Source organism: Rhynchophorus ferrugineus, unplaced genomic scaffold (assembly GCF_030347505.1).
Source record: "Rhynchophorus ferrugineus isolate W39M unplaced genomic scaffold, kcgeb_rfMv2 rfM9, whole genome shotgun sequence".
NCBI lineage: Eukaryota > Metazoa > Arthropoda > Insecta > Coleoptera > Curculionidae > Rhynchophorus > Rhynchophorus ferrugineus.
Genome location: NW_027472588.1, coordinates 20,110,436 through 20,128,722, shown reverse-complemented (window position 1 = coordinate 20,128,722; position 18,287 = coordinate 20,110,436). Strand labels below are relative to the sequence as shown.

General features: G+C 29.1%; 1 protein-coding gene across 1 annotated transcript; it reads right to left on the bottom strand.

The window, feature by feature from the left end:
- Positions 1-247: 247 nt before the first annotated feature.
- Positions 248-17,020, bottom strand: Obp73a (Odorant-binding protein 73a). Its single transcript, XM_076413302.1, has 6 exons — positions 16,836-17,020; positions 14,096-14,198; positions 13,948-14,033; positions 2,154-2,189; positions 1,873-2,029; positions 248-467 (listed from the first exon to the last, which is right to left on the bottom strand). Exons 1-6 carry the CDS (start codon positions 16,896-16,898, stop codon positions 385-387), a joined length of 528 nt encoding a protein of 175 aa, XP_076269417.1. The 5' UTR covers positions 16,899-17,020; the 3' UTR covers positions 248-384.
- Positions 17,021-18,287: the final 1,267 nt, after the last annotated feature.

The window sequence follows — 18,287 nt, the reverse complement described above, 5'->3', positions numbered from 1 at the left end:
TATGCTTCTATATTAATTGGTATATTTAATTATAATTTTAATATTACAATTGTATACAATTTAAATTGCTTTTGTATTTGTCTATTTTTCGTACAAATAGTTATATATTCCCTATCACCTATTTTAATATATCTTGGATTGAACTAATATTTAGATATTCGCAAATCATGATCATTCAAGTCACAGCAAACTCTTGTTATCAACTAAACCCATTATCTACTATAATAAAAGGGATAAAAGAAACAACTTATTTATTTTATATATTACTATTAAATTTATTACACAAAAATATTACGTATTTATGCAAACTATTCTCTTTCATCTGACTAGAATTTTATCGTGATATCAAGATATATTTAAGAAATAAAACATGAGATGAAATATTTATGGAGTTTGGCCACAATACTTTGCCACTTCGTCAGAAACACACTCGAATACGTCATAAGCCACCTCGCATACCTTGGATTCTGTAAAATACAATAATTAAGTATGTGTAAATATTAAATTATATATATATATATATATATATATATATATATATATATATATATATATATATATAATATAAATGATATAAATGGACATTAATATTAAGAAAAGTACAAAAAAATTCATTATTATATGTTATTTCACATAATAACCAAACCATAAGATGTTTGTTGTAGATTTTAAGCTAATGCTGTCATTGGTTTGTGATATTTCGGAAAGGACCTTGGCGCACCGAATATATGCGACTGTGGCGCAAAGGCTTCCTCATATCTCCAATTACTAAAGCAGCGACACTAAGAGATGGATTAAATAAAATAGTTGAACTAGGATATATAATAACCGCTAATTACCAATCTGTCAAGGCAATTGGATTAGGATGTTACCCTAAAAAGTCGCAGAAGACAATAGAACGAATATTACATACACACATCCGTACTGGCCTTTCAAATAATTTTTTGATACCTAACACACAGCTTTCTTGCAAATGCCTACAGTTGTTCATACAAAGGCTTGAGCCAAAATGTAACGGTATCATATCGATCGAAGATATTGCTTGAAGATAATGAAAAATTCATTCTGATAATTAGTCATAAGTACACATTGCAATGTACATATTGCATTGTTCAATCTACGTAAATATGTTTATATAATTGTAAAGATCGATATTATCACAACTGTGTGGAATGTTATGCCAATATATTAAAACCATTAGAATGGCAATTCTATCACCACTTTTAGAACTTCGCAATCATAGGATAGAAATGAATGTTGTCAAAAAACGCAGATACAGTTATATATAATTAAAATTATACAATTATAAATGCATTTTTCAAGACAACATATTGGTACAACATCCGTTAGATGACCTCTTATCTCTTCAACTTCAACACTAAAAACTGAAAATGACATATGATTTTAAAATATTTCCCCAGGTTGTTCGATTGATATTCATAAATATTTTGGATACATAGATAGAAATATAGGCGCATGATTTGTTTAAAAGAACTTAATGTTCTATAAATATAATACCGTAAATAAATGGTCTTAAATGTTAATGCTTAGAATTTAATGTAATGCTGAATGTTTTTTTTATAATAATCGTAGTTATGAATTTATTTGAAACTGATAATTGATAAATAAAGAAGTTATTCATTTTCAAGTGAGTTTTTACGAGAAAATCTAGCAACAACATCTAAAGTTGCTACCATATGCAAAGGCACAAGTAATATCAGCGATGAAATACTATTTGATAGTATCTTCAATTCATATTCATAAAACTAAAAATTGAAATATTCTACTATCGAAAACATCTACAAACATACCTTACAGGTTTATGTAAATGATGCAAATATTTGTTTATATAAATGACAAAATAATATTTACCTTGTATAGAGTGTGGGGTGACGGAATACGTTTTTTGAACATTAGTTAAACATGTGTTCACTGCTTGACGGGTAGCTAAAACATATTCTTTCTGGGTAACACCTTCAGTGTAAAGAGTTACCAATCCTTCTTCAATTGGAAAACCATGTTCATTCACCTGTCAAATATAAAGTAAATAAGATAATAAGTTTTCGAAATTCAAACCAATAAAAGAGACTTTTACAGGGCATAAAATAACATAAATTGCAATAGTAGAAATAATTAGTGTTGTTTATACTTACAGCCTCCAATTTGCGATATACACACTGTAGAAGACACTGAAAAATAGAAAAAATCGTTAGTTCAAAGACTAATACATAATAATAAATAATTAGTTAAATTACAAATTTATGACTATTCTAGTTCCATAATTATTAAGAATATTACTTTGATTATATATATTTTAAGATGATATATTCAATAATAATGTAAATAATCACTGAAGTTTATTATTGATACTTAACTTGGATCTTTTAACTTTCAATTTTTTTTATCATATCGTTTGATGATTAAATTTGTTAATAATATATTAATCATACAATATATCAATAATCTTAAATAAATTTAAATTTTAAATTAAAACATTAGTAAAAAATAAAGCAAAACATAATTTGTTGTTAGTTGGTTATTATCCCTATAAAGAAAGATTTAATAAAACGTCCACCATTAGATAAAAGGTTCCAAGTTAAAATAATTTTAAGGGGCAAAAATAAAAAAATTATATACGTCGCTAAATCTAAATGTAATGATATAATAAATATAATTATAAATGACATGAATCTACCAATGCAAATGTATTTATTAAATAAATGGTCGCAAAATATAGAAACATAGAATGATATAGAGACATAATTCTATGTTACATTAAATGAGCCAATGTTCGCACTGTGCGCCTGATTCACTAGACGGCCGCAAGCATAAAAACAAGATCAGCTGACAGTTATTTCTCAAGCTTCAAGCTCCAAAAAGCCTCATATCTCGGTTTCTAATTCGACGGCAGGTTCTCATCAACAAAATATGACAATCGATCCATTGACAATCGATTTATTTAAATTAAAAAAAGCGAAACCAAAATAATGTTTCCAGGATGTGAAGGTTCAAATAGAAATATTCCCTAGTCATTTTTGAAAGTAAAAAATGATAAACTTCATTAAATCTCTTATGAGCTTTTACATCAAGATTCCGGACAGGAAGGTTTGTTCTTTGCATTTCAGACCGCGTCATTATAGACCCAAATGTAAAAGAGTATAGCTTAACCAAGACGCAATTTCTAATGATAAATTAAATAGCCAGTATTTCATTACAGTCTACATCGATAGTTCAATTGAAATACAAAATATGTCTATATACATACTTGCATTAACCTTCAAGCCTTTGCATTAAACTATCAAAAACAGAATTATGACTGTAAGTTCAATATTGTAATCAGCAGCATTAGAATATTTTTTAGAGCAAAGAATCAAGAATTAGGAGTAAGTACAAATATAATGCTTTTTTTTTCAAAGGACTAAATCGATAGTTATGAAAACAGAAAATTATAACGTGTCTTTTGAAAGAGACAACACTGTAAGTACAACACCCAAAAGAGTAAGAAGTAATAGTATATGTAGAATAATAATTGTTACATATAATTCTATTATTCCGCTATTTCTATTATGTTATGTTTTCTAAACGTTATTTAACAATACAACAATCTATTTTAATTTATTGGTGAATGGTACAATATCTTGATATTTATCATTTTTTGTCAAAATGAAACATCATATATTATATTTAAATAAAATATTTTATCAAAATCCCTTTTTTAATTTCCCTCCATAAATATTCCCTCTGTGGCTGCTTATGGTTATGATTTCCAATGAATGAAGCATAACAATTTTTCCGATTACGAATGAATATCTATGAAATATATAGGAAAACTAAAAGCATGCAATAAGTACAAAAAAAGAATAATATAGCGTAAAAACACAGAACCGAAAATGTTTCTTCCGCCTTGTATATCTTCAGTGTAACGTAAAAAAAATAAAAAAAGCAAAAAGGCAAAAAAATCATAAAAGCATAAAGACGGGTAACATTAGATGGATTTGGTATATTCCTCTGAACTGTAGATAGAAAACAAGAAAAGTATTGCTTAAAACTGGGATTTCTACATGTAATTAAAATAGTAAATATATAACAAAAAATAAAATAATAAAATTGATGTTCATAAATTGAATTTAAATACATAACATGTTGCTCTGATATATTTACTTGTGACAGCAGAAATCTCTTTTAGCTAGTCAGGAACCAGGCAGTTACAAAGAATATCTCGCCATAATGTGTTAAGGCAATTTTGTACTTTGATAAAAAACATCGATAAAAAAACTAGAAGACTGAAAACAGTTTTAGTTTTACTTTTGTTAGCTGAAATGTTAATAAATCTCTACACTATTTTCTTGATTGTCTAAAATTATTTTATGCAAACTACTTCTTAACAACGTTATTACTTAAGCTTTGTTATTTATTGTTTGGCAGTGATAAAAAAGAACAACAGTCATCAATTTAACAACAAATTATAGGAAACATTCCGCAATTAACTTATCTATGCTTAACTTTCTATATACTAATTTACTTCAGTAGTTAACTTTCACCTCAAATTATTTTAAAATTTAATCGAAATCAATTATTGATAGATAATTTATAATTTCAACATTTACACCGAAAGATCGGACGTACTCAAAATAATCAATTTCGATAAAGTAAATTGCATTTAAATCAAATGCAGTAAGACCTAGATGCAAAAATGTTTACGAGGGAGATTCAATAATTGAAAATGAATGTTAATGATAAAATGTTCAATAAACAACTAGCATTATCATACTTAAGAAAACAAACTGTTTATTTACAATTACAAACAATTGTCCTTCATAGTTTGATGACTAGAAGTATTGGAAAAGTGTCATCAAAAAGGATGAGTCTATGATCAAATACAACGAAACAGACTACTTTTAAAATATTAACTAAATAATATTTTATCTTTAGTTTATTATTATTAGTATATTAATAATTCATTAAAGAAGAATGGCATACCTTATATATGGATTATGATATCAATTACTCCCAATTGTATTCAATTACATTCTTATTAGCATGACTTCAGGAAACATCACAAGAAATAGTTTGACGGGGTCAAATCGTATGATATTGGTGGAAAATTCAATTCTCTGCAAGAGATAACCATACCCTCCAATAATTTATTCAGAATATCTATTCTGGCATCCATTATGAGAAACTCCATCATGTTGAAATCATATGCCTTTAACGACCATATCTTTCAATTTGTGTCGACATAAATCTATACTCTATTCAAAGTTATTTTGTACAAACGTCATCTAAATGTTGCCGCATCAGCTCTGAATTTTAGTTCACTTGGTCTTTGGTATACAACAAAATTCTATGCTAAATAAAATTATGGAACAAAAATGTTATCAAATATAATTTATTTTAACATTATAGTACATGTTATAACCTCTTATCACTATTGCTTTCAAGAATTTTGCATACGGATAACAACTGGACGACTTTGACGGGCTCAATCGTTTACGTGTTCGAACTAATCAGACAGCATTTTGTCTCTTTTTAACTAAAATAAAACGAGAAGGAAAATATTGTTTGATTCGAAATGAATTTACAAATTGCTACAGGCAACACATTAAACATTTTGATCACGTATGTACAAAAAAACTTTGAATAGATTATATTAACATTATTTTGTGGCTCTCTTCATTAACTATGAACTCATCCATGCAGTCATCGAAAAAATATGTATCAATAATGCTGCCGGAACAAAATCTGTACTACAGAGTTACCTTTTAATAATGAATAATAAATTTAACAGACGAAAAGCCCTTTTGTGTCGGCTTTTTAAAAAAGGTAAGACTTTAACCCACTAATTTCATCCATCTTTAAGCCGCCATAAATATTGAAAGCACTCTCATAGATTATAACTTAAAATCAGACATTTATAAAATACAATTTTATTTTAAATAATGCATTTTTATAAAACTATATGTTAACATACGATACCAATAACACGTTCCTAGAATATTGCTTTTAAAAATGTCGTAAAGTCTATTTTTTGTTAATAAAAATTAATGGGATACTTTCAAAGGCTACTTCGATTGAGTAAAATTGTGACTTTTTGTTGAATAAATTTATTTTAGAAAGTACCTTCCTTATCACTTTATGTAATGGTATCCGTTAATCCAACAACGTTGCGGTACATAGAAAAGCTATTGTCATCTTAATTCTAGTAAAATTACCAGCGGTTAAAGAGAATGGTAGTATAATTAATTGTAAAAAGTGAATATCTGTGATTTATAAATTGGTATACATACTACTGAAATATATTAGATTAGAAGTATTATATAATCAAGTTTTAAAGTTTTCTTATGACTTAAAAGTTTTACATAAAAAATTAATACAATGTATTTTATTTAATCCATTGTTCGTCGATAGACTTTTGACATTTTCCCGTGTTTTTAATGACCTGAATTCACATAATGATATGAGAAAATCGAATGAATGATTTGACCAGGTAGGAGTAGCTAGGTTCGAGTAACTAATACATGATGAACAATTCATTTCTGTTACGTGATCCTCCTTTAATCTCCCATGATAGTTCATTTCCAAAGCTCGGATTTCATTTCGTTTCAGCAGTGAGTCACAAATAGAAACCCTGTCTATCAAATATTTTACTTTTAGTTAATATGAAACCCAACTAGTCAACTTTCTTTGGTATACAATCTTATGTAAATGGTTCAAAACTGTTTTGTGGTCATTCCGACAATTGGCCGTCCGGACAAAGTTCATCTTTAACATAGACATTTCCAGAATAAAAACGAGCAAACTAATTCTAACACACTGCTAATGAGTCTATATATTTCCAAAATAAAAAGGTAAAATATTACGAAAAAGACTTTCTGAACTGGTTACCTTTCGAACACGCTTTAGTATTGCTTCGATGAGAAGGATTACTAGAGATATGTGACTTTCAAATAATTTGTTAGGAAAAACCGAAATTACTTTTCCCTAATCGCTATTGTTTAACAGTTGTGTTGTTGGCATATGTTCGTCTTAATATAAGTAAAATTTAAAATCCGACAAGAAACAACCATCCCAGTCACGCTGCTAATCAGGCTAGATAAGGCCAGGTACACAGTCTAAAATACAAATTTATAAAACATCCAATTCCAAATGATGGAACGTCAAAGCTGTGATTCTGCATATATTTATATTCTTGATCCGTTCATTTCCATTAATTTTATTACTATATACATTCATTTTGAATGTAATGATTATTTATAAATTCATAATTTCCTCTTCTAAACTAGCCGTCAACTTGTCATACTGTACTCAATCAAATTTCGGTCTATAAAGGAATTTAGCAGATTTCTGCAGATTTTTTTACATATTTCTAAATCTATAATTATATATTTAATATTTTATTCACTATAAAGTTGACGAACAGAAAGCTCTAACATAATTCTCAATTAGGATCAAAATCCAATCAACCGATATCAAATACAATGCTCATAGCTAAAAATTGAGGTGCCATCTATAGCTGTTACTCTTCACTTAATGCATAAAAAATCGTCTCTTGGTTGATAAAACACATTGCGCCATCCTGTTGAAACCAAAATTGGTATACGGGTAAATCATCAACTAAGAACAAGAAAAAATCAGTTAGCCTGTTTATGCAACGCATTCCATTTAAGCTGTTATCATTTTTATTTCCAATAAACTACGATTAATAACGCCATATTTCAAAACTCGTGCTAAATAATTGTTTTTCAGGATGTAATGGCTGCATGCATCCTTTTACAATAACATGTGTGTTTATAGAACCCACATACTGATACTTATCTTCGTTTTGTAAATCACCAAGATTATAAATAATGTTTCAATATTTCCAATATAATACATTCCAAACAATACATTGTTCATTTCTTACAGCATATATTTAACATTTTAATAACCGAACTGATCTAGTAGTGTTGTTAATGTCGAAATTACGCTCAATATATAGAAACCAATATATTTTATAAGTGTTTTAAAAAATTTATGCGTAAAGCAGTTATGCGTTCAATAACATGTCACATTAATTCTCAGTTAACGAATAAATCTAAAGACACAGCTATGATTTGGGCATATTAAATGAAATCTGAGCGAATTTCTCAGAACTACTGTGGAGAAATTAATCTTTTAATTGAAAGACACAGCGAGCACCTCCGAAAAAGACATGGATTAAGATCAAAGAAATCGTCATTCAAAATCTTAAACAAAGGCAATCAGCATTTTCCAAGGATAGAACCATAGAAAATGAGACCTAGAAGGGGAAGATAAATGGAAGGCCTCATGTATATGTTTATATGCGCTTCGAAACCACCATAGGGTCGAATATATAAAAGAAAAAACTAACAGATTTATTGCTTTTAGTTTGATGGTTTGGTTTGAAATTTTACATAATATCATTGATTAAATTTGTTGTTTTTTTTTTATTGTTATGTACTATTTTAACGAAATTATTTTTACAAAATTTATGGTAAAAATTATTTGCTTAAATGTAAAAATGAAACAAAAGTGTTGTTTCATCATGTGAAGGTCAAAATGGTTAAAAGTGGCTCTAGCCCAGAAATATTTTTTAGAAGCAAACAATGATAAACTTAAGGGAATCTCTCACGAGTTCTTACACAAGTACAGGAAGGTTTGTTCTTGGGATTTACGGAGTACTACTGAAGGACTATGGAAATCCTAATTGGAATTTAAATAGTAAATAGATGGGACTACTAGAATTAAATCCATATGTTTCTTAGTTAGCCTTAACCCTCAAAAGATGCGTATATAAATTTGACAGCTGTCGGATCACTAGTTTGTGAATTATAACATTTTGAGTGAAGCAACTTTTGTTATTGTGAAAAAAATGGATAAAAAGGAATGTCGCGTGTTGATAAAATATTGTTTTTTTGAAGAGAAAAAATACAATTGAATCATAAACTTGGCTTAATGCCGAGTTTTCGGACACTGTCCCAGGAGAATCAACCATCAAGGATTGGTATGCAAAATTTAGACTTGAAGAAATGAGCACCGAAGCTGGCGAACGCAGTGGACGCCCAAAAAAGGTTGTTACCGACGAAAACATTTAAGAAATCCACAAAATGATTTTGAATGATCGTAAATTGAAACTGAATGAAATAGCAGACTCTCTAAAGATATCAACTGAATGTGTACATCATATCATTCACGAATATTTGCGTATGAGAAAACTTTGTGCAAAGTGGTTGTCGTGCGAACTCACTTTTGGCCAAAAACAATAAGTTGATGATTCGGAGCAGTGTTTGAAGATGATCAAGCGTAATAAACCCGAATTTGTACGTCAATATGTGACAATGGATGAAACATGGCTCCATTATTTCACTCCGAAGTCCAATCGATAGTCATCCGAGTGGACTACACACGATGAACCCGCCCCAAAGCGTGGGAAAATGCAACAGTCAGCTGGCAACGTTATGGCGTCTGTATTTTGGGATGCGCACGGAATAATTTTTATTGACTACCTTGAAAAAAGAAGAATCACCAACAGAGACTATTACATAGCGTTATTGGACCGTTTGAAGGACGAAATCGCCGTAAAAAACGGCTGCATTTGAAGAAAAAAAAAGTGCTGCTTCACCAAGACAATACACCGTGTCACAAGTTAGTGAAAACGATGGCAAAAGTCCATGAATTGGGTATCGAATAGCTTCTTCATCCACCGTATTTGGTACTATTTACTATTTAGACTATTTCCTGTTCTCAGATCTCAAAAGAATGGTCGCTGGAAAGAAATTTCCGTCGAATGAAGAGGTGATCGACGAATCTGAGGCATATTTTGAAGCAAAGAACAAATCGTACTTCAAAAATGGTATCGAAAAGTTATAAGAGGGTGGCTATAATCAGTGTATCACCGTTGAAGGGTATTATGTTGAATAAAAAAACTAATTCTGCCAAAAAAATATGTTTTACTATGGTAGGTCGGGGACTTTTCAATTGACCTCTTATGCTTGATATACAAATTTGTGTCCTGCGATACAAACAATAGCGTATTGGTTGAGAAGTAGATATTTCCGGGCGCGAGCTATGGATTAATTATGGCGGCATGCTAATAATACTTTACGAAATATCTCTTTATTTCAAGTGTATTACATATTAATAGATTATTTCGCATTTATTAAAATAAAAACAACAAAACATATATCATGTGTTCACATACACATGTTAAATATATAGTAATGACTTCATTCGATTAAATGTTTGCAATTAATATTATATATATATATATATATATATATATATATATATATATATATATATATTACTATAAATGAATGGTCTTTCAATGAAATGAAAAGAATAAAAAGAAAATAGTATTATATTTTACAAGTATAGATACTAGATAATATGTGAGAATGTCCGATTATATATAAAATAAAATATCTACAGTTAAAAAAATAAATACTAACCCATAATATAATATGTAATTCTAATGCAAGCCTCCTACTGCTAAATAATTGGTTATTTCGATTATACTCAACATTTGATGATGCCATATAAGCCTCTCTACTGTACTACCGTTTCATTATCTATAAGATGTTTTATTGTAGTAATTCAAAGTAATATCCCATGACCTATTAAATTACAGAAGTATTCCGACAATCACAATGTTGCTTAATAATAAATTAATATGAATTTCTCATCAATTAATTTATGACAATGCAATTGCCTTACATCTTAACAATGCATCTTGCCTTCTCTTACTATTCAAATACAGTCGTTCATCATTTTTATAATATTTTAATGACGATAGTTTTCAAACTTGTAACGTCACCGATTAAACAGATAAATAACAACGAAGTAACTTTCTAAAAGAAATTTAAGTAATAAAAAAACTCGTTAAATATTCGATATTTTTGTTTGGTTTTGTTATGTTATTACACAGTGTTTGAATAAAAGATAAAAAATCAATTAAAAACTATTCAAATGAAAATTTAAATTACCTATCTAATATAGAGAGAACTAAGCAACAGTGAACATATAATAGTTTTACTTAATGAGTTATTAATAAAATATTTTTAACAAAATAATTAAACGGACTTCAAAAAATAAAAAAGGAACTCGCTAAAAAGGAAAAAATAATCAAAGTTAGATTTTTAACACAAAAAGAACGTTTTAAAATAAAATATGGTCATAAGAAACAAAAACCATATTTAACTTATCTACTACACGTATTTTATATTCTACTATATACACCCAATTTAGCTTAATACCTACCGGTTCAATTTTTTTGTTATTAAATATTTTATTTTTCTCTTTTTAGCGTTAGGTATTTACCAAATAAATTACGCAGTTATTTTATTAATTATTAAACTATGTAGATCAAGTAAAAATGTATTCGCATGAGGTAAAATAGGAATAAAGAAACAAGGATAGAAAATAAGGAACGCCTCAGGCCCCGGGGTCCGCAACCTAGTCTAGGTGATTTGACAAATGTTTTAAACAAACTAGAACAACAACAAAAAATTGTTACGACCGCCAGGAATCGAACCCGCGACATCCGCTCGTGATCTGAACGCTTTAAGCACTGCACCATAGAAACAGTTGTTTACAATATTTCTACGGCTTCTCATATGATATACTTAGTGCTTAAAAAAGCAATCTGAATAGCTTCTGCACTGAACAACTTCCGGTCTTCCATCACATCAGTTCAGCAATAACATTATACACAAATATCTGATTATCTTATATAAAAATATGTATGAAAACTTTGTACGTGCCTTTGAAAATGGAGGGCTTCCCTCGATTTACAATCACAATCACAATCACAGAGAGATACAATTATTAGGTACTAAGATATATATTAGTGAAAATGCGAATTATTAGCGTAAACTAATCTTATGAAATGTAACCTAACAGTTAAATTTAATGTATTTCTACACATAAAATAACAGCTTTTCATTTAGTTTTAGTCCAAATTGCTTTTTTGATTATTCATTACTCTTGTCATTTGATTTGAAGAAATCTGCTGCGGAAACCCTTCAAACACTTTTAGAAACCTATTTTAACCAAATATTGGTTTTAGTTTAAATGACTTAAACATTGCAATTTGATGTCAATGACAAACAAGAACCTGGAGATCCAAAACAGTTCGAAGACAGTAAATTGCAAGACGTATTAGATGAAAACTCAAATTTTCGGACAATTTAGTGAATACATAACATATTTAGTGATTCACACACAGATGAGTCAACTGTTTCTGTTTCCAAACGCTTACATGCATCATTCGCATCATCATGCATCATTACTCTTCAACATCGCAATTTCATCGCTTGCCAGGCAAAAAAGTAAAGTTTTCTGTGTCGTATTATGTCAGATGGTGAAATGTGCCTGAAAAAGCTTTTCTGTGCATATGATGGGATCAACAAGGCGTGGTGTATTACAAGCTGCTAAACCGAATGAAGCTATTATTGTAGACCTCTACCGACTTCAATTGACACAATAAACGGCATATTTTTGCAAAACAGACCAACAGCAAGTAACAGACTCAAAGTCATCCTCTTGCATGTGAACGCTCTTTGAAAGAATGAAGTTATCTGTTCTACTAGACTGATGTAGAATGGTTAGTTGGAAGAAGACACAAGTGTCAGGAAGTGAAGAAGGAAGTGAGGAATAAATAGCCAGACCAACACGATTTTTCGACACTGTATCGTCATGTTGTCAGAAAACTAATAAAAAATATTTTTATTAATACATATGTGTAAAAGAGCTGCTCTTAATTTTTAACTGATTAACCCTTCGATTGAGATTGCAGTATAAAAGACAGATTTGTGTCCAATTAACTTTATTTAAATCAATACATGTAATGAGCATGTCTGCTCTATACCGCTGTTCGTCTTAAACTCTATATCTTATACCTAGCTTATAAAACAGTTCTACATCTGCTTTTTTTGTCAGTTTTTGGCATTCTGTAAAATAGTTCTATGATTTTCAATATGCTGTAACACATTTTCTGTATAAATACAATATAATAATTTTAAAATTAAAACTATTAAAATTAAAAGTGATCAGAATACATATAAGGACCTAACATCAATATGTTATACAAGTTTATCCATTTTTACTCGTTGTAGCTGATCCTCCTATTAGCTGCTCAAATACAACGATACCATAACGGATCTCTATCGTTTGTAAAATAAACTTAGAAGAAGACAATAGATATAGCAATCAAGTCAATAAATTTAAAAATAGTGAATATTACAAGGTCGAAAACAGAAAGTTGAAAGTAGTAGGCCAAAAGTCTACAAAGACGCGAAAACAAAAAGAAATCATCTCGAGGCATATCTATAAATTGTAATTGATGGGTTTGATTGGAGGATTAAAAAAGGCATCCTTTTCTATTGCCTTTTTCACGACCAAGAAATATTGTAACGACGTTTAACTATTGGGAAGTTCTGCATGAAAACTCTTACAAAGGACATTCCATTCGACTGCTAAACTGATGATTTGCTTATGAACTATATTGCTATACTTCGAGCGAAAGCAAATGATCTGTCCGAGCATATCCCGATAGTGGTTAATACGTTCGTTTGTTCTTTGATAATAAATGGTCATATTTTGATTTAAAAAAAAGATAAAATTAGTGTGCAAAAGTCACTTAAAACCCGCAAATTAAAATCTTAGAATTTATTAAAATTCTACGTTACCTATCACATTTCACCACTTATTCGATTCCTCAATAACCTCCACATCACTTAATTTACAATTTAAATGCTACAAGAAAGTAAAGGTAGAGAACAGGAAAATCACTTGTTTTCCACACCTTTTTTAAAATAACATAATTAGTTCATTTTGACAGAAAAAAATAAAACAAATTCATGTCTTGAAAACATTAAATTAATTAAATTAATTAAGTTTTTAATAACAATAAAGAATAGTGTCAATATTTTTTTGTGAATAACTTACCCCTGCAATACGTTTTTCATCTGGACTGAAAACTGATCTTTTTGCTCTCGACTTTTCTTCATTAATGTTAAGAGCCTCCAGAGCTTCTAAAAGAAAAAATTAAATAAACAGCTAACGAAGACTGCAGAAAATTATATAAAATACCCACCCGACAAAATAACTATTTTAATTTCATCTTGGCAAGTGTTGATGACTTCTTCAATTTTTTTAGGCGCAGTTGCGGGAATATCGCACTTTTTGGGAATAACATCCTGAAGGAAAAGGTACAATAAATATATTGACATGCCATTTTGTAATTACTGAATACATTATTAATAAAAAAAAAATATATATATATATATATGCAAATATATATATATATATATATATATATATATATATATATATATATATATATATATTTACATATATAAAGCATTTCCAGACTTTATATGCGCATTAGAAAAAATTATAAAGCCTTTGGAAAATAGAAAACTTTAACTTTTTAACAGATGTTCTTTTTAAACAACAGTTTATAATCTAAAAACGTTTCTAATCTTTACAATAAATGAATCTCAATGTCAATAGTGAAAGTAGAATTAGACTTTTATTTGATACAGTTATCAGTCTGAACTTCAACGATACAAGAACTCGAAGTGCAATATTATAAAAATACTGGGTGTGCTTGGCACAGAAACATTAAGCGTTTGAAACTTAATTAAAACTTTCTTAACAATGCAATTGCTTTTAATATATAGCCTCAACATATAATATATCGGTCTTAAATAAATATTATCTAATTTGCATTTATTGATTTTACATAAAATTACTTTCTCTTTTTTTTTTGGGCTAATACTTATATCATTTATTTAGCTATACAATAGAAAATATTTTGTTAATGAAAAAGTACAAATAAATGTAAGTAATTAAGTAATTAATTTACATAAAAATTACCAAAAATAGAACAACTAATTATCTATATGAGATAATAATACTTAATATTATTGAAAAATTCTGATATGAACTATAAAATAATCTCCTTCACGAGTAATATATTCATAAATACTTTTTAGTTTATCAATATCTCCATTGTAGAGCCCTATGTTTCCAGAAAAATGTATGTTTAATCAACACCAAAACTATTTTATCCACTGTTAATAATAAAAGTTATTCTAAGTAATAATCTTGGTGTTCTGAAATCAGTACAGTTTAGAGACTGAATGATGGTTAGAATCAGGTGCTTGCATGTATTCTGATCATTTCTTAACTTTCAGTAGATTAAGAAAATAAAATAACTTAATCAAATCAATACTGGACACGACAACGATGATTTCTCTGACATGAAGGACACATGGACCCTTGCGCAGTCACAATAGGTCAGAGGAAGTTATTCTTCCTTTGCCTGCTAAATAATAAAACCGTGGTATTGAAACGGTTCAAAAGAGCATTTTCAGTCAATCCGTGAATCTATTTTCCCTTCTTTTGGACATTTTTCAGCGCATATAAAGTCTGGAAACTCTAAAGCTGTTTAAAAGTTCTTTGATAGTTTGAGCTAAGTTTTCATTCAATAATCACCAGTTTTAAATCGTTAATACCAAAACCAACAATTGGGTTATGACGAAGCAACATCACCACAAGTGGCAGATTACTTTCAATAAAATAACAAAAGTATCGATCCTCTGTTCTCTTTTTCTGAATGGCTATAAGATAACTTTACTACAAAAAATAAAAAGTAATACAGGAAAAGCAAAAAATATCTGTTAAATATGTATTGATTTTGTGGGACAATATTTAAAAGAAGTTGTATACTTTTGACTCAACAGAAGACACCTTACTAATTACTTCAAAACTGTAATGACAAACATCACGAACAACTAGCTAATAATAATCATAATAATTATCAATTTCTTATAAAAAATTTAGTGATTTATTTAATTTTGTTGTGATGGGTGAGAAAAAGGCTATTTCGATTTTCTATATTTTTCAAAGGGAATCTGATTCACATCTCTTCATCTGTAATTCGTCCAAAAACATATTCAAATTCATTTCATTTTACTAGAAATACACAAATATTCATCAAAGTAACTTAGACGTTCATTTAGGTTCAATACTTAATCACCAAATACACCACACAATTTTCGATGAGTCTGAATAAATATTGCGAATTTTTACGATTTTATTAAATATTGATAGGCAAATTTAAGACTTCAAAATCGTCAATTAGGAAAAATCGAAATTACTTTTTTTTCCAAACTTATTTCTCTTTAACACATATCTATATCCATGTATTTGCAAATATATTCTATATTTTATTTAAATACAACTTAATAGCCAAACTCATATTTTCTGCTGTTAAGAATTACTACTAAAAATTCGTCAACATGAATATTAAGTACGTAACATACATAAAAATGACGATATCATATGACTGATCACATTAATATATATGCCTGTTTATTCTCATGTTAAAATAATTTAATAAACACCAGTAATCAGTAAATGATAAATTAATTTTTAATAATCGAAGCGAACTTTTAGTAAAATTATTTAATAATAATCATAATAGATGTATAACATTATCTACATATTCATATACATGTGTTTTCAAATATATTCTATATTTTATTTAAATACAACTTAATAGCCAAACTCATATTTTCTGCTGTTAAGAATTACTACTAAAAATTCGTCAACATGAATGTTAAGTACGTAAAATAAAATAAAAATAACGATATTATATGACTACTTATTTTAAAATTAAAATTAATCATCATCATCGTAAGATATTCTTGTTAATTTTTATATTAGATTTATTTAATAAAGGCCTGTAATCAATAAATGATAAATTAATTTTTAACAAGCTTAACGAAATTTTGGTATAATTATTTAAAGATAATTATAATTATTACCTGTAATGCTTGGCAACTGCAAACGATAACAAAAGAAACAAGAAACTTTCCCCAAACGTGCATCGTTTCTTCGGTTACGATCTTATACTGTTTCTAATTTTCTAAATCCGCAAAATGCTTCGGTAACACTCCGAGTACTAATGAAGTAAACGTATCGAACCCGTTGATGGAAAAAGTGGCCACAATAAAACTGTCACACCTCTTATTCACTCCCCCTTCATCAGTCCCAATCACCCAGAACCTAAACGTGCGGCTGTATAATTGATATCTAGATACGAGAAAAGGTGTTGCAGGTGTTTGATACTAATAAATATATTCTTACTCAAGAACTCGTGTTGTTATCAAAACCGATTGTTGAAGAATAAACTTTAACGTATTTAATAATTTTATATAATATATCGTGGGTATGATCACTAATTTTTACAGATTTTTTCTTCCAACTTTGATATGATAAAATGCAGCTTCCCCAGGCATACCACATTTTTCACTACTATTTTTGAAATAAGGGTCTGGTGAATGGATGATCCACACTGTTTGCTCTAGAATGTTGAGTCTAATTGAATCACCCTCATGTGATCATTCATCTATCTTAAAAGCGCATAATATGCTTCAAGAAGTTACCATACTAGGCAAAATAATTTTCTTGTCTGGGTTTCCAGCCATAAGGTAAATAAAGGAAACGAAGTGTCTAACCTTATAGCGGAGGACGACATTTTAACTGACTCTCGCTATTAACACATCATACAATATACAGATAGATTCTTTTATACTGAACCCAAATTAAATTATATGCCTCAACTAATATGAGACATAATGGAAGATAACAACAACTTGTAACATAACTATGGCTAATAATGGTAAAATGAAATTTTGGTTTTCAAATCTGGGTCCTGCCAAGTTATCCCTAACCGACTTATACTAGAACATTATAAATTCACCTATTCCCATTTTCTAAGGGGAGACATTCCTCCCTCAATGCCCTCATTTTGACTCTCCGCACTCAGTATGTCATATGTTCTTAGAATTCCACTCTTTGGACAGATTAAGAGTCCAACTTAACGTCCTCAGACTCACTCACCTCGGAAAATCTACCCAAGCTCCTTAGATTCCTTTAGATCCTTAACCTACAACATGATATCTGATCATGAATTTTGCTCTCTAAATATACGTTTCGCGATCGTTACAGATTGCCTCCTCTCTAACGATGTTTTAGATATCGACACACGATCTAGTCAGCTTTGGCTAAACAATGGATAGATACTGGCTAAAATACTCAGTTCATTAATGTCGAGATTTTAGCTACTTAGATTTTGAGATATAAGGAAAAGCCAACATCTTCCCAAAGTAATATCTTTAAGCCCATCCTGTCTGAGCTAAATTCTTCCTAAATTCGCAAGAATCTCAACAAATAATAATGAGAGAGATTAATTGTAAAAAAGCACCTGGATATGA